Source organism: Paralichthys olivaceus, chromosome 5 (genome assembly GCF_024713975.1).
Source record: "Paralichthys olivaceus isolate ysfri-2021 chromosome 5, ASM2471397v2, whole genome shotgun sequence".
NCBI classification, from domain to species: domain Eukaryota; kingdom Metazoa; phylum Chordata; class Actinopteri; order Pleuronectiformes; family Paralichthyidae; genus Paralichthys; species Paralichthys olivaceus.
The window spans coordinates 12,537,808-12,555,441 of record NC_091097.1 but is presented as its reverse complement, the minus strand read 5'-3'; the positions used below and the strand labels follow the sequence as shown (position 1 = coordinate 12,555,441).

General features: G+C 40.7%; 1 protein-coding gene across 3 annotated transcripts; it reads left to right on the top strand.

Annotated features, from left to right (window-relative positions):
- The first annotated feature begins 928 nt into the window (after positions 1-928).
- On the top strand, positions 929-17,108 carry usp36 (ubiquitin specific peptidase 36). Of its 3 annotated transcripts, none has more exons than XM_020094613.2 (20): positions 929-1,085; positions 4,630-4,895; positions 5,014-5,235; positions 6,001-6,111; positions 7,739-7,841; positions 7,951-8,018; positions 8,714-8,784; positions 8,885-8,967; positions 9,092-9,203; positions 9,308-9,448; positions 9,981-10,081; positions 10,176-10,314; positions 10,439-10,801; positions 11,752-11,976; positions 12,478-12,548; positions 12,661-13,347; positions 14,105-14,319; positions 14,601-14,792; positions 14,871-14,986; positions 15,087-17,108. In XM_020094613.2, the coding sequence occupies exons 2-20, from the start codon at positions 4,643-4,645 to the stop codon at positions 15,216-15,218; spliced, it is 3,405 nt and encodes a 1,134-aa protein (XP_019950172.2). In that variant the 5' UTR covers positions 929-1,085; positions 4,630-4,642; the 3' UTR covers positions 15,219-17,108. The 3 variants fall into 3 exon arrangements, with proteins under 3 accessions (XP_019950172.2, XP_019950173.2, XP_019950171.2); XM_020094614.2 differs by having other exon boundaries at positions 12,424-12,548; XM_020094612.2 differs by having other exon boundaries at positions 1,019-1,374; positions 12,424-12,548.
- The last annotated feature ends 526 nt before the right edge of the window (positions 17,109-17,634 follow it).

Here is a 17,634-nt window from a genome sequence, read left to right as displayed (position 1 = left end):
GCTTTGCTCTGGTCATTTTTTACATCAATGCTCACACTGAGGAAAATCTCCAGTTTTCAAATTATTCTGAAGGACTTTGAATCCTGTAGAGAATCAGAGGGCCTTTGTTGGGTAGTTATGTAAATTGAATATTACAATTCTAGCGGAAACGTAACTTTATTGTGATGATCCGAACAGGCTCAGAGAACAAGACCTCACTTTCTTGAAGGAAACAGCTAGTTAAACAGTAAAATGTACTTAAACAGTGTATAATGCATTATTGTTTTTATTATACGTTTCTTAAATTAGTATTTAACAGGATCTGTAAAGGCCAGGACAGTAAAACAACCCTGCAACACAACAACAGCAGTCTGCTGCCACCTATTGGAGACACCAACGTGTGACAATCATTTACATTCCTCCACGGGCCCATCCATGTGCACACATGCGTTATTCTCAAACATGACACAATGTCCAATCATTCATGGTTTACTATATTAGCATTGCAAGAATTTATTAAAACCAGATGTTAAGGTAAAATATATTTTTTTTTCTTACACCAGTTAAACTACAAGCATGCATCAGGAGATCTACACACTACTACTAGTACTGCTGCTACTAATACTAATTATACTAATAATAATACAAATAATACAATAAATCATGTTTGTTTCAATCAAAGTAGTGATGTGGGAAGTTGTCACGAGGGAAGCGATTTGAAGTCTCGAGGGATTTTGTTGCAAGCGAGTGACAGCGATGCATCCTTAGCACGCATATAAACATACATGTAAACAAACATGCAGTCAAACAAACATGTAGAATGGAACACAGGAAGTTTCGTGGTCACATTAATAATTTTTTAACATGTTCAGAGTCAGTGGTAAACAGCGCTGGCTGGAAGTCACGTGTGCTTCTCTCCCGAGCGCCAATTGGCCGAGCCGCTCAGCGACGGCGCGACCTGCTCCCCGATTGGACCCTGATCCCCGTCAATCACCCTGGTCACCGCCCTCTGATAATGCAGCATGGGCGAAAATAGCAGATCGGAAAGCTACAGCTGAGGAAGCGGAGCTCTCTACTGACAACGATTTAACACGGTTGGGGCCAAGGTGAGTGAACCGACGTCCCGCGGACAAACGCGCCGTGTGTCGGCGGCTGTTTCCAGCTGGATGCTGTCGGGCAGAGAGGCGCAATGTGGGGGACGTTAGCCACCCGGACGCAGAGATGCTAACCCACATTGCTGCAGTGAGGGGGGACGGAGGCTTCTCGCCACGTTAAGCTAGCTCGCTGGCTAAACCGCTGCAGCTGCTGTGAAGCGCGAAAACGGCGAAATAAGACGCAGACGACAGCAGAAAAATACAGATCCCACATTGTAGAAGCTGTTGCGTCTTTGTCAAGGTGACTGCGACGTCTTATCTCTGAACCCGAGACCGTTGCGGTCGATATTAGCCGTGGTTGAGGTTAGCAAGTTAGCATTTGAAGCTAAGATGACTGGTGCGGGGAGCAGAGTCCAGTTGGTGTGGAGGAGGCTCACTCGCTGCTGTTTGGTGTTTATAACGATGCTTATTAACCCGGAGAAGTGATAACCAGCAAGGCCAGGGAGTTAACTAGTTGTTTAAACTAGCTAAACTAAAAGAGGGATTTAAGAAGTGACAGCAGTTACGGTGCTGCCTTCAGGTGCTCCCCCTAAAGTCCCCCATCCGCAAGTCTAATCCACGACTGAACACATGTGCGTTCAGGTGCTCCTGTAAATAATCCTGTTGTAGAAACTGTTTGCTCTTTGGTTGCTGATGTTGTGTGTGTTTGTTTAAAATGAAGTGATCCAGTAGCTTTAGTGCCAACAAAACAGTTGAATTGATTATTAATGTGCTAAAAGAAAGTTTACTTTATAAATTAAAAGTAATGTTTAAAGTCTTATCTACTCTTTGTGTCTGGGTAAATCATATTTACAATGATTTTGGAAGCTCTTGAAGTCATCACATGTAACTCACTCCTCAGTCCTTTAGGTGTAAATATCCCTGAGTGACCTGGAGTGATATGGACCCTATTAAACAAGTAGTACCAGTATTTGTTAATATTACTATTAATCTGCCAAACACATCCCACATTTTTGTCCATCCTAAAACCGTGAGACATTTAGTTTACTGTGAAATGGACATGTATTTATCAGCTCATTGTTACAGCTCTAAGGGAGTTTAGTTTTTTATTGGCCAAGGTGGGGGTAGCTATTTTGATACTTATTTCCTGAAGGGATTTTGTTGTAAAAGAAAATAAACTTAATGAACAACAGAAAAGCACCATACCTTTTGTTGTATACAATTCCAGGGTAACCTAAACCTTCAGATGCAGATGGAAATAAGGTATTTTGGGGGATTTGCAGATGTATTTGCCACTAACGTAAAATCTATATATTTTAAACACAAGTGTTTAAAACAGCTAGGAAGATTAGATACGGTAACGAGTCTGGATATATGGATAATTCAAATTTGGACTTTTAAGGTCCACATCGCGGTTTTTCTTATGCACATTTACACTGCCTGAAATTTGAGGGAAACATAATGTTTGTTTTGCAAATGTTTGGCCTGCATTTGCATCATCAGATGTAGTTTTCAGACATGACCTGCAGGTAAAATCCAGAGTTTGGTTACAGGGTTTACCTGTAGTCTGCCTTTTACACATGCACAACACAGCGAGAGGTTCTCTGCATAGATGCGTTCACAACAGCAACAAATCCTCTGCGTTTTTAGGAAAAGAGACAGACAGGACAGCGACGTATAGACTCGCTGCATAGATCACATGATTTTCTTGACAATAAGCAGACACAGTGTCAGTCTTATCACCACAGAATCTCTTGACATCTTATCGGTCTCTTCTATGTGTGTGTCACCACCTTTTCATTGGTAGATATTTTTTTGTTGTTTTTTTGTCGTCATTTTTGCATCTGTTGCCTGTTAGAGACGTCATTACCCCCACTCGCGGTGAATCCAGTGGTGGATCCCCTGCTGTGTTCACACATCGACTTCTCTTGATTTATACTAGGAGGTAGAAACTGTGGATCATCTCACTCGGACATTTGCGGCACTGCAGAGTTCAGTGTGCATGTCTGAAAGCAGCTATATTAACACATCCACGGATGTATCTAAGTGTGCAAGACAAACACTTTATTACAGTTTTTTACATATTAATCACAGAGTCGTTACTTGAAGTGGTTGAAGTAAACAGTGGTTGAAGTAATGAGTAAGGCTATATCTCAAAAATAACATTGTTAGTATTTTTTGAGTAAGCCATCGGTAGTCATCAGCTAATATTAATACCTAGATATATGGGTAAATTTCTCAAATTATCAAAACGTTAGCTCATTGTCAATGTTGCTGCCAAGACCTTTAATATTCAAGTGTAAACATTAAAAAGTGTCAGTGTGAAATAATAAAATGACAAATGATCACAACCTAATAATCAAATCAAACACCTGAATTGTGCTAAATACAACAATGCTGCCTGGTCCTAGCAGTAGCATCACTGCAGTTAGCTGTGTGGCTGTGCTCTGTGTCTTTCTTAGTCGTATCAGCAGCACGTGAAGGTCAGCTTGCCCTTGTGCGTACAATGCTTGTTCAGCCCTCCTTCTCTCCTCATGACGTCACTGCCCACTCTGATGAGCACGACGTTTATGTCGCTCCATGCCTTTTGGTGTTGTTTTTAGTGGAGTACAGTAAAATGTACACGATGCAATGCTTTCACTGTTAGTGGGGGTTTTGTTGTGTTAGGGGCACCTTGGCTACACCGGGAGTAAATTGAGGCAAAAAGGGGACTGAATGATTGCTTTACTCACCGCTCAGTCAGCACTGAAAACATTTTGTCAGCCTGCTGCCTTTTGTAGAAAATGACACGTCAGAAGTCATTCACTGGACCGACTCTGGCAGAGGGTTGCTGTGGAAATGTGCACACACTATTATCTGAACTGAAATGGTCCTTTTAGTGCTCTCAGCTCCACTGTATGTAAAGGGGATAGCTGACAGCTAATGATGCAAATGTGTTCACATTTTCAAGCCATTTTTGCATCTCTCATATTACAGATGACAAAATCTACTGAAGAATCACGCCGCATTACAGAATCAAGATAGCAAGTAAAACACTGATTTGGGTGAGAAAATGGCGTGTGTAAGAATTTGATGTAGAAGAATTTGACTTGTCAGTTAACAGCAGCTGCTTACACCTCATGTCCTTCAAATGCTGATCCTCTCCCATCTCATTCACACACCCGCTCCCTCTGTTCTCAACGTCTGATGGCTTGCATAACTGTGGGGACAGCTGCCAAGACCCAGCTGGCTCCTCAGATGCACTCATATCTATCGCAGAGCCACGTCAGGATATGTGGCCTGGAGAGGTACCTACTGAAGCATAAACAGACAGGGGTGGTAATAAACACTTAGCTGAGGGATTATTTCAACATTAATTAGATCAACACAAGTTTTACCTTCACCACTTTTAACTGTACTGTGAGGTGCGTTTGGGTGTAGATGTGAGAAGAGCATATGCTATAGATCCCTTTGGGGAAATTGGGTGAACAAGCTTAATTATTTTGTGCAGCCTCTTGTGATGTGACTGTTCAAAAATATTTACGACATTTGACACCTTGTCTATCTTCCTCTGCAGTGATGTTCCAACAATGCCGATAGTGGATAAACTCAAGGAGGCATTAAAACCCGGCCGAAAGGAGACAGGAGATGAGGGGGACCTTAATAAACTGTTGGCTTCTTCTGCCAAGAAGGTCCTTTTGCAGAAGATAGAGTTCGAGCCTGCCAGCAAGGGGTTCTCTTATCAACTGGACAGCTTAAAGAACAAGTATGTGATCCTCAATCCCAGGAATGAGGGTGCTACAGGGCAGAAGGCCACAGAGCCTCTTCAAATTAAGAGGCAAGGTAAGCCCTTTTTGGAAGTGTTTGACATTTTCCATATTTGCCTTTTTGTCATTTGATTTTTGCCCTAAAAGCTTAGATCATGTTTCTTGTCACAAAATTAACCAAACTTTTTATTCAGTCTCAGAGAACGTGGTTGGTGGCCAGACCGATGGGATCCCCGCTCCACAGAAGATGCTCTTTCCAGGGAACAAGCTTACCCTCAAATGGGAGCGTGTGTACAGGGTGGGAGCCGGCCTCCACAACCTGGGAAACACCTGCTTCCTCAACTCCACAGTGCAGTGTCTCACCTACACCCCGCCACTTGCCAACTACTTACTCTCAAAGGAGCACAGCCGTGCCTGTGAGTGCCTGTCCCTTGTTCTTCAATGCTGTCAGTCTCGCAACAATTACAATCCCCATTTATTTACATTTACTTAAACACTATGCATGGACACACACAGGTTTAAGTTTAGGAAATGACCGTTACCCTGCAACTGTTAATCTGCACGTCATCACCGTTGAATACAAGCCAAATCAGCTTCAGAAGAAAAACAAAAACAGCTGCTTTAGTCCGTTCACATTGATTGTATTCAGGCCCTGATTCTTTCAACAGCCTTTTATTATTTCTAACAAGCCAAGAAAACAAAAACTCGCTGACCTTTTATTATGTACGTTTGTAAAAGTAATAAGTACTGAAACTGGAAAAAACTAATTGTTTTCTACTTCCAGACGAAGCTGCAGTTACATAGTCTTAAACACATATAACATAATTAAAATAGATAAATACCTTTTCAAGACCTGCAAGTGAAAAAGACTTAAAGAGGTTTAGACCTTTGAAATTGCGTCAAATGTATCCATAAATGCCTTGAAGGGCAGAATGTTCTTGGTAAAGGCTCTAACACTCACTTTTCTACATGCACTGCATATTCAAGGCTGATAATATTCACTTTTTATTAATGTTTGATGAAAAATACCAGAATATGGATTGTTATGACCTTTCTGTTGTTCAAATCTTTAGTCCATTGCATCCAAAATATTCTGCTTTTGTTTTTTTCTCTCTTCTGCTACAAGACACCGTCCACTAGAGGAATTTAAATTTGTGTCTTTGCTCTTGTCTGTGTTTCAGGTCACCAGCCAGGCTTTTGCATGATCTGTATAATGCAGAACCATATCATCCAAGCCTTTGCCAACACAGGCAATGCCATCAAACCCGTCTCCTTTATCAGAGACCTGAAAAGTAAGGAAGCGACCATCCCGCAACACTGTGTGATTATGTGTTTGCCATTTCTACAGAGTTTCACTGTGGCTTATGTCAGGACTCGCAGCCACCCTTTAAAAATTTTGGTTGAAAATTGCCAGAGGCACAATGACGCAACAATAGGCCACAGTGTCCCATGTGACGAACAGCCAGTAACTGCAGTGCTTATGTGGAGCGGTGAGACTGCAGGGTGTGAGTGAACACCATGTAGAGAGCAGGGACGAGGTGCGAGTTAAAACTTGACATGGTGAGGTACTGTGCTGTAGTCTCACAGGAGCCCCCCCTACCTGCCTGCTACTTCCTTATGTGCTGCTGCAATCAAGTCTCCACCTCCTGCGCCTCTTTTTCTCTCCCTCCCTCCTCCCTTCTCTCCCTCCCCAATGCCCTCTCTGTCTCCTTGTGACTGCAGGATGAGAGGAGCAGCTTTAGCACAAAAATGTACAGTCCATCCCCATTAAAAAAAAATAAAAAAAACACAACTGCAGAATTTCCTTCTCTATTAATTTAGTTGTCGGCCACCTCCATGATTGGAAATGTGAGAAATGTGCCACAGCAGCGAGAACGATGTAAACGCATACACTGAAAAATCCACATCTGTGCTTAGCATGCCCCCCACATCAAAAATACAACTACAGCACAATGTCATCACATAAAAATCGAAAAAGCTTACTGCAACTGATTTGAAATCACAGCAGGATCTCACAGCAGGGGGTCTGAGAAAATAAAACCACAGTCCTCCAGCGTGATGCCAACAGATTTCATATCTTCAGGGCGTCCTCTTCTCTTAAGTTCCCTGACCAGGTCAATAGTGCTTGGTGTGTTATTCCTTTTTCCCACTCAAGTGTGACTCATTGTCATAAATCTGCAGGGATGCTATGCTGGGAATGTGGTGATGACCACATTATAATTCTACCAGCTCATACTTTCCCCTCTTTTCCATTAGGAAATAAAAGCAGAGGCACAGCTGCATTAGCTCTAATGCGAGACTTTTAGACGAGACATCAGTCTGCTGAAGTCACTAAGTGACTGTAAGCTTTTTATTAGATCATTATTGAACTGCTTGTCTGAGTTGCATGAGGTACAAACATTAGAGACCTCTAAGTACCCACGAAAGGGTAGTCTTTAAACTTTACTGATTATTACTTTATAAATGTGCCTGTTGGCCATGCGTAAACATCCTTTTATAGATAAATTACCATTGTAACTTCCCACTAATATTATACTGTATGAATTGTTTTGAACTAAAGACCTTCAGTTAGCCATCTAGTGGCAGTAACTATGTGGCCTCTTGTATTCTTTTACTTATGAATTGGATCGCTTGTGTTTTTATTAAGCCTTTGTTGTTTTGTAGAAATGCAGTTTTAGGCCTAATAAGTGTTTGCAGAACACAAGTAATGATGCTAATGTTTGGTCTGTGACGAAGTAAACAGAGACTGACCAGTCAGTGGTCAGTCAGTTTATTGAACTCACTACAATGACCATAACCTGCCAGTTAGAGGTGCATAAACATTTTTGCTTCGACTCAGTGTTGAGTAATTGTCTCAAAGCACCTTTAAAACATGGAATTAGCACAAAGCTAAAAATCCATTCCTTTTGTCTCCCACAGAAATTGCCAGACATTTTCGTTTTGGAAGCCAGGAGGATGCCCATGAATTTTTGCGGTACACCATCGATGCCATGCAGAAAGCCTGTCTCAATGGCTACCCCAAGTAAAGCTGTGTTATTATTACTGCTGTCTCAAAAGTTTTTGTTTTTGTTGAAGTTTTGTCTGGATGAAGTTTGATTTGATCTCTGTCTTTGTGCACTTCTTGTCTGTAGGCTTGACAGGCAGACCCAGGCCACAACGCTGGTTCACCAGATCTTTGGAGGTTACCTCAGGTCAAGAGGTATTGACGCTTTTCTTCTTTTACTTTTAACTAATAGAAATTTTGAAAACTGTACATGTCTATGAATTTTCACATTTAATACTTTTAGTTTTGGACTGTTGATCAATTTCCCTGCAGACGTCACTAATATCAGTGTCAACAAAATGTATATCGTGAAAACTGCTTGCTTTAGTTTGAAATTGAGGTGCCACACTGCACATCTGGATCTGGTCATGGTTTAAGATGCCTCCAGTAAGAAAGTTGTCAGTGAAAATTAGCAAGTCATTCTCTATGCTCTCACTGCTTAATACTTGTACTGTCTTGTTTTTTTTTTTCTGATGCTCAGCATTAGTTTAAAATCTCGAAACCTCATACATCTCATTGGTGTGTTGACTGACTCAGTAAGTGTTGATACTTTTATAGTCCATGAGATTTGCGAGCGCACAAGTTAAATGCATAAATTTGGCATATTTCTCCACAATTTGATTTATAACGGTTTCTTCATTCTAAATAAAATTGACTGTAAGTTTTAATCTTTAACATGTTTGTAAGATGCAAAACATTTTTCATCATAATTATATTAAGTTAATATATTTTCATGTGGTTCATAAAAGTTTGTGTGAGAGTCAGTTTTTGAGGTTATTTTGTGTTGACAGGAAGTAGAACAGAGAAATAACAGCTACTGTGAACCTGTTTGGTTTTTTTTTGTCTCTCAGTGAAATGCTCTATTTGTAAAAGTGTGTCCGACACGTATGACCCTTACCTGGACATCGCTTTGGAGATTCGGGTAGGTTTACAAGTTATTCATGGAAATATGACATAAATACATGATCATTGTTTGCTTTAACTTCAGCAGAACTCAGTAGATTTCTTTTATTGTCTTTTAGCAAGCTGCAAACATTGTGCGAGCCCTGGAGCTGTTTGTTAAACCAGACGTGTTAAGCGGAGAGAATGCCTACATGTGTGCCAAGTTAGTGTCACTTTTCTAGTCTGGGGACATTTTTTAAGTAGAGCAGAACATCAAAATACTTTTTTCTATATATATTAATTTATTTGTATCCTTTTTGAATTTAATCTATTTCTTTAATCTCCAGGTGCAAAAAGAAGGTGCCAGCAACCAAACGTTTCACTGTCCATCGAACATCCAACGTACTGACTCTTTCACTGAAGAGGTTTGCCAACTTCAGCGGTGGCAAAATAACAAAGGTTAACAAGGAAATCCTCACACAGTCGACCGTTTGAAAGAACTGTCTCATTTCTCAGTGTCTCTAATTTTTCCATCTTGTTCATCTTTCGTTCCTTTTCTTCAGGATGTTGGGTACCCAGAATTCCTGAACATCCGCCCCTACATGTCTCAGAGCTCAGGCGACCCTGTTATGTATGGCCTCTATGCTGTCCTGGTGCACTCGGGGTACAGTTGTCACGCTGGCCACTACTACTGCTATGTCAAGGTAATGCAAATGACACACATCTTTTATGTTATAAAAGTTTCTGGAGGATTTTCTTTGACATAGAAACAGACACTAAAGGCAAACAAAAACAGAGGGAAATGGTTTTAAGGCTGAAAGTAAAAAAGGTTACTGGAAATCTCCTTCCACCATACCTGGTGGATTCATATAATAGGAATGCTACAGAAGAACACAGAAGAATGATGAGCAACTGGCCGAATTTGTAACGATTCAGCAACTGTTTTTATTTGTATCCACTATTTAACAGAAAAGAAGTAACATAGATATTGAATGCTATAATGCTATGATTGAAACTGTACAAATGTGTCTTAACCCCAAACATGGATCCAATTTTCTTTATTTGCACAGTCGATACTGTTATAAATAATCTGCCCTTATTCGTTTAGTGTTCTGTTTAGCAAGTACAAGCTAAGCAAAATCATTTCATAGCTTATTATTGTAAAATGGTTGAATTCTGGTGTCTTGTTATCTCAATTTAAAAAAAAAAAAAGTAATCTTCCTCGTTTTCTCTCAGGCAAGCAACGGACAGTGGTACCAAATGAATGATTCAATGGTGCATTCTAGTAACATCAAAGTGGTCTTGAACCAGCAGGCCTATGTGCTTTTCTACCTGAGGTAAGACTGAAGCATTGCAACAGATCAGAAAAGGTGAAAAAATCTGTTCCTCCTGGATGTTTAATTCAATAAAATGTTCATTTGTGTTTTTAAGGATCCCTGAAACTAAAAAGAATGGAGAGGGTCAGACCACCAAACAGGGGATGTTGCATCCAGGGAAGAACAGCACATCGTCTGAGCAAATAAGGAGGGCCAACCTGAACGGGCCTCTCTCCTCCCCGCAGGTCACAAAGGTATAAGACATTACAGACATTTAATAGAAACATTTTGTCAAACGGTAAAGGATGTGCCCTACTTTAACATCCTTCAAAGTTTCAGTATTAAATCCCATTTTTGGTGCAACTTCCCCTCTTACAGAAACTTGAGCCCGCACAACTGCGTAAGATCCAGTCTGTGGATGGTGGTTTGGGCCTGCCCGTTTCCAGGAACGGTGTGAGCACTCAGCCACAACCCAGACTTTCCAACTGGACTTCATCGTCCAGTGCCCCACCAAAGCCGCCAGGTGGACCCACGGTTATTGACGAACCTTTCAAGAAGCTGAAGAAGCCATCTCCCCAGAGCCAAGTGCAGTCCCGCAGCAGCACTCCGACCCCTTCCAACAACGGGGTCAGTAGGACGGAGGGAGATAAAAAGCAAGGTGGCGAGGGCAGAGGCATTGCGGCATCTACCTCATTTAAGTCTCTGTCTGACTCTTCCTCTGCCGACACCACGGAGTCTAAGGTACGTTTGCAGTAAAAAAGAACAAACACAAATCTCAAGAGGCAGGATCGAGGTCAATTTTATCATCTGATCGCATCTCTTAGATAGATATTCATTGTGCAAAGAATATTACTATATAAACTAGATGTGAAAGTTTTAAGACACATTCTCATATGAAGTCCTTGTCATAAAGAAACTGGATCCAAGCTATTTAAGGGCATGGAATAACAACCATTTATCCATATAGTTGCAAATTTCATATATTAAATGAAAGATGTTCATAAAACAATTTGTACCCATCTTGAATTTAAAAGCCTGAGTGAGTCTGTGGCACAGATCAGCCACAACATTAAACGGGTACATTTAAAACTTATTGTCTAGTTTCAATTAGTTTTCTATTTGCCCTCATGGTTTGATTAACTCAAAAAAAGTAGTGATAAGAAGGCCATCACAAAATGTTGGCTCCAGAAAAATGCTCCCACTACTGAATCTTTTGTTGGTATTGTAAAACAACTACATGTACTAGAGCAAATGACATATTCAATCAGACTCCAAAAAGATCTAGGTGAAAAACGGTGGCAGAAATGGAAAGACTACTTAGCAAATGAATGAGACTGTATACACGTACTGGATATGATATTTTGCCTTGTGGATTTATTGATCACCCCCGGACCTTGAATATGGGTAATTGTTCAATGTTTTGTATTTGTCTTTTGTTCTGTACTAAAAGATGAAAATGACTTATAAATAAAGAGTTTAAAAAAAAAAAAAAAGTAGTGATCAGTTACTCCATTAAATCCATGCACCTCTTCTAGTTTTGTGGCTGATCGATGTAGATGGTAGTTATTGGTATAAACTTCAGGGCGTAAAATGTGGTGCGGATCTTTATGCTATGAATGATGGCCATTTCAGGCCACATGTGGATGCACAGAAGCGTAACCACAGCCTGCTTTCTCCCTTGTTTTGGCCAGGAATCTGTGTCTACCAAAAGTGCGCCAGTAGGAGAGACGCCCTCCACCCCTCGGAAAGGCTCCAACGGCCTACCGTCTCCAGCCAAGAGTGTGGAGCGCTCTCATAGCACGGAGGAGCAGAAGACGGCGAAAATAAAAACCCCAGCCCTCAACAACATCACATCTGAAGCCACCAGCACCATGTCACCCCCACCTGCCAAGAAACTGGCCCTGTCAGCCAAGAAGGTGAACTTCATTGTCCTTCCACAGCAGCACCACTTCCTGTCTTTGTACAAGCTCATGATACCTTGGTTTCCTGTTCCCTTACTCCACACTGCTGTCCTATTTGACCATTGATTTCAATTTTGTAGTTGTATGAAGGCAAGTAAACTCCTTGTCCTAGTTTCTTTTTCTGCTGTGTTTAATGTGTTGTTTCTCCAGTGTTCCTGTCTAATCAACCACACGGTAGCACTTGTTTAGAGTTTGTCTTCTTTTCCTTTTTAGTTTCTTTTTTTCTAACCATTTCTAATTCTTCTCTGCCATACCCTTTCCTCCTTGTTTTCCTCCCTCCATCTTTTCCTGCCATACCTTTTTAATCACCCCCTTTCCTTATTTGATTCTCTTCCTTATTTTGTCACATTCATGGCTATTTTCTTTAGACCACCAAGTTTTTATTTATGTCGATAACTGCAGGCTCGCAATCGGAGTCCGAGCAACATTGATGCTCTGCCCCCTTTGTCACGCCAGCTGTCCAGTGACCCCACGCATCAAAATCAACTTAATCCCCCCACCTTTGCCTCACCTTCTCACGCTCACAGGTACGAAGTGTGACACTGACATCACATAGGAAAACACAAATAAAACAGACTTGTCCATGTGAAAAGACATCAGCAGTGTAAATCCAGATGTCATCTCTTGTTCTCTCCTCAGAGCTGGTCCATTCCATTTACCTAAAGTCCAGTCATCGCCTTTTGTCCACTCAAGTGGCTCCTTCAAACAGCAGAGCCCTCAGAAACAGTCCCTTCACTCCACACTGCAAAAACCAAACGCCAGCCTTTCTCTGAAAACCAATGGGCTTCACAGTCCCAGCCCAAAGAGCCCCAAGTCTTCCAACAACCTCAGCTCCATGGTCCAAGACCTCAACTGCCATTCAGCTGAAAAGGTCAACCAAAAGAAGAAAAAGAAAAAGAAGCGGCGCCATTCTGAAGTGGAGGGTGACGCAAGGCCAGACACATCTCCTGCTACTGTGACACAGGCCATCGTTGTGGAATCAGCCAGTGAGAAGAAGCGCAAGAAGAAGAAGAAAAAGCGGAAGAGGGAGACTGACATTGAAGAGACGACGAAGCAGAGGCAGTGTGTCTCGTCTCACCTAGACACATCAAATCAAGAGGAGGATTGGTGTCAGGGTGGCATGTGGAGTCTAACGTCCAATCCAAGTGCAGAACAGTCTAAGCAAAAGCCTCAGTCAGATGCCACAATTCCAACACAGTGTGAGTCAAATCAGAAAGAACAGGGAGGAGACTCTGGGTTGTTGAAGAAGAAGAAGAAGAAAAAGAAGAAGATGCAACTGATGGAGGCTCTGCAGGACACAACGTCGACTTGCTCTGCATCGGAAAGGTTGGTTGAAGGTTCTTTAGTTCTGTAACATGACTGCCTTTGTGTCCCTGAAAGGTTATAAATCAATTTAAAAGATGCAGCCTAAAGTTAATGTGGAGCTCATAATGTGAGAAATCAAGGGTGCATATCCCACTGTTCTTATGTCCACCAGCTAGACTCTCACAATGCAGCCACTGTGCCACATGCATACTTAAGTCCCATGTGAACACGATATCTCTAGAATGCCTCAAGGGAATTTTTTTAAATTGTGAAGGTGATGTCTCTGGAACGCCGTCAAGGAGTCCATTTAACATTACTGACAAACGTTTACATGGATTTCATTTTAGCAGCCAAAGGTCAAGGTCAGAGTAAAATCACAAAGTATGTTTTTCTTGAACATGGTGTCTTAAGATCAGCTTGGTACAAACGTTCACTTGGACTCACTGATGAGTGACCTGACCTCAAACATGTTTTGGCCTTTTGGTTTTGTCATTTACATACACCAGCAGTTCGTGTTTTGGCCTTTTGAATGACTGCTTCAGGGAATATCTTCAATATCTTCTTCTTTTGATCAGTTGTCACTTTAACTCAAAGATAAAGTGATAATGTTTCAAAGGTCAATCTGGGGAAACAAGTATGTAGAAATATGTACTTGAAAACTGCAATGGTTAGCGGAGGCATACAACTGCAGTGCAGTAATTGTAGTTCATCATAATTATTGCTCTCTCATCTAAAATTTTAAAAGTGCATTACCTTAAATATATTTTTTCCCCAACAGCAATTCTGAGGTGAAGGCCGCAATTGTTCAGGATGATGAGGGAGAGTTGAAAAAGAAATTAAAGATGAAGAAGAAGAAGAGGCTAAAAGAAGAAGTGAGACTGTGGGAGGAGAGCAGGCGATGCTCAAACGGGCAAGATGAGGAGCGTGACGTGGCGGAGCCCCTTTCTAAAAAGATCACCACAGAGAATGAAAAAATGAGCCAAAAAAGCACAGGTACGTGAGTTTGGACTCACATGAACACACAGTACGTTCATGCTATGAAAACTACAGTGAGAAATGTGCCACTTGTAATATCCTTCTATGCTGATTAGTTATTTGCCAAAAATCACTGCAGCACTACCACAGCCTCTCAGCCTTTTATTCGAGTGACCAGTCGTTTCACAATTACACTAAGAGACCATGACTCATTTCATTTTGAGAATGCCATATTTAATCACAGCCTAATCGGTGCTATTTTATTTCTTTCTACTGATTTTTTTAAAATTCATATCCAGCCGCAGTGGTGGTGTGGGACAGCCAAGTGAAGGACGGCTACAAACGCAGCCAGGCTCCAGCGGCTAATGGAAGTGAGTTAGGAGACAACTCTGCGACCCGTGCTGCTTCTGTAGCCTGGGATGGAAAAAAGACGACTGGTGTGGTAGAGGAGCTGCTCAGGAACGCCACAGATAAAGCCTATGGAGCCAGCGGTGAGAAACAGAGTTTCTGCATAAATTCAAACTTTGTATTTTTAGCAAATAATTTGACACGTTTTGTTTGTCATGTAGTCCTCAGCTGGGATGGAGATTTATCTGCGATCAGTAGAGATGCCATTGAAGACGTACGCCATGCAAAGAATGACACTGTGATCGATGAGTGGGATGAAGACTTTGACAGTGGAAAGGTGAGAGGGGGATAAACGGGACAGAAAATTGTAAGAATAATCCCTTAAATTTTAGTTCTTCTTTTCTCACTTTATCACCTTCCCCCTTCTAAATAAACAGGTGAAGAAAATAAAGAACTATAAAAGAGAAAGCTGGAGGAGTGGCAGCAGCATCTTCCAGAAAATCCAGGACAGGAGGAACAAGTGGTCTGTGACACCCGGAGGGAAGAGAGTTTTTGGAGTCCGCCGCTGAGAGTCCACAGTGCTGTCGAGATAATGCCGACTGGAAATTGAGACAAAACTATATACCAAACTTCTCTACCTTTTATTTTTTCCTTCTTCTTTTTAAACTTTTTTTTTTTTATCTGTCTTGTGTTCACCTCAGACCCAAATTTAAGAATAGGATCGAGCCAAAAGCAGAACAGTAGACTGTTAACCGTTTGACAGCACCTTCACACTCAAGTTCCAATTAACCAACATGAAGAGTGTCTTCATTATAGCTGGATTTAACAACCCATTACCCCTTTTAATCCAAATGCTTTAATAGGTGACTCAAGCTTTTTTTTTTATTTTTATCCCTGCAGTATTTAACAGAAAACCCTCACACATCCATGTCACATGGATTACTGTATGTAGGCCTCCTGTGAGCCTTAGTTATTGCCCTGCAACTCTAAGTGACAATGAAATGAAATGAAATACAGTGAACCTGTCTTAGAGCATAATGTGTTGCCTTTGCAGACACAAGGGCTCAGTTAATTGGACATTAAAAAGTGACCTTTTTTAAATCCGTCTTCTGAAATGATTAAAATTAATATGATACAAAATGGATCTATATTAAATCTATAATGTTTATTTTATTTTATACCTTTATTGGCTTTATGGTTTGTTTTTAAAAGACCAAATTTTGCCTGTTGGTAAAATGGTTTAAATTGGTTCAGAAACATAATACAGTAAGTTTGTTTTTATTTCTGTTATCTTGGTTATATACCATATAATGTGCCCTTTATTTGATAATTTAGGACCACAAATAAGTGCTCAGCTGAACCTTTTTAAGTCTTTGTGGAAACATTGAAGAACAACACATTAGTGCAACATTCATTTGCAGAGGAGAAGTTGTGGTTGCTTGAGGAAATCAACAACAGCATTTATTTTCTACTGTGCAGCTTTTAAAATCTGTAGCTCATCTCATTAGTTCCACAGTTCGGAGACTCTTTCTGGATGTTTTCCACTCAGTAACAAACCTCACCACAAAACCAATGTACTGAAATAAAAGGGTTACATTTTTTACTTCAGGCACTGTGTTAGACTGGGACTGCCACATGCTAATAATTTATTTTCCCCTTGTATCTCTATGCAATTTTCTGATGCTCATGCTGGTCACACTACAAACTGGGCTGAGACTCAGGAATCAGACATCCTGTATCGCATCTTCACCTCTGTTCAGACTTCCCCCTGTTTCATACGATGACAAACCACCATTTTGCATCCTGTACATCCTGTAGAAACTGTTTTATACCAAGTATTTCAGGTGTGGAAACCATGGGATCATCTTGCACCAATCCAGACACAGATGCGCATAGAGAAACTAACGTCGCAACAAAACGCTTTGCCAGTGTAGAAGACTGTACAGTCCATCTTGTGCTACCTGTGTTTCCCTCCCAATGCTGTAAAGATTTGCCCATGCATTTCTATTCATTCTAGAGATGTTGCCTTGAATTGGCTACAAAAAAGTATAGAATTTAATGTTATAAATATATAATTTAAAAGACAGATCTTTAATGTGCTACTAATACTTGGATCAGTTGGTGGATGTTAACTTGAGAATTTATCTGCAGATGTGTTTGTTCATTTGTGTAAAAGAGAGTTGTCTGTTTTCATGCAAGACCTTCCCGATGTCACTGTAGTGTGTACAGTACAGGAGAGGCCACGACTGACTGATTTCCATAGGATGTCTTTGTAAGGTGTGACTCTCACTTAGAGGAGCGTTTACCATTGTGAATGGACGGTCCACATGTTTGCATTGATGGTTCTATATTTTGCACCACCTTTTCTGACCAAGGAGGAGACTTTTCATAATGAAAAGTGGCTCTTACCACACTAGTTAAACTATAAAGGTGCAATAAAGTTGTGACTTTTGTGAGCACATGGTGCATTTTTCTGAAAGCCTTTGGAGAACAGAAGTGTTTTCCCACTTGAGACAAAAATGAGACTTAGGTAGCAAATATATATTTTTTCATAGTAATTCCTCAGTGTATGGTTGCGATGTCTGAATTGTACACAGCAAATATATATGATAAATATCACTATTTGTTAGTGTGCAAAAGAGACAGAATGTTGGCCATGAAGAGACAATACAGTCCAATATGACACTGTTAATCAATCAGATTAAATAAGATAAAATTCAATGTCCGTCAAATAATGAAATATCCAAATATGATATGATATGAACAAAAGAAAGTCAATAACTTTAATATGGGCCAATAAGGGTTAATGTCTGTGTTAATGTGCAGATTCAATCATAACATGATTAAAGTTTGTGGAGAAATTAACCAATTTTTATGAAAAAACTTGTCAGAAACCTGTTATTATATTTAATTCATCTGTTGACAACTTTTAAAAATGTGTATATATACAAACACTGCAGATATGGGATCGTCACAGAAAGTATC

Coding starts and splice junctions, on each gene's coding strand:
- usp36 (XM_020094614.2), top strand. CDS start 4,643: ATGCCGATAGTGGATAAACTCAAGGAGGCATTAAAACCCGGCCGAAAG. Junction 8,019..8,713: donor AGGTTACCTCAGGTCAAGAG/GTATTGACGCTT, acceptor TTTGTCTCTCAG/TGAAATGCTCTATTTGTAAA. Junction 9,204..9,307: donor GCGGTGGCAAAATAACAAAG/GTTAACAAGGAA, acceptor CCTTTTCTTCAG/GATGTTGGGTACCCAGAATT.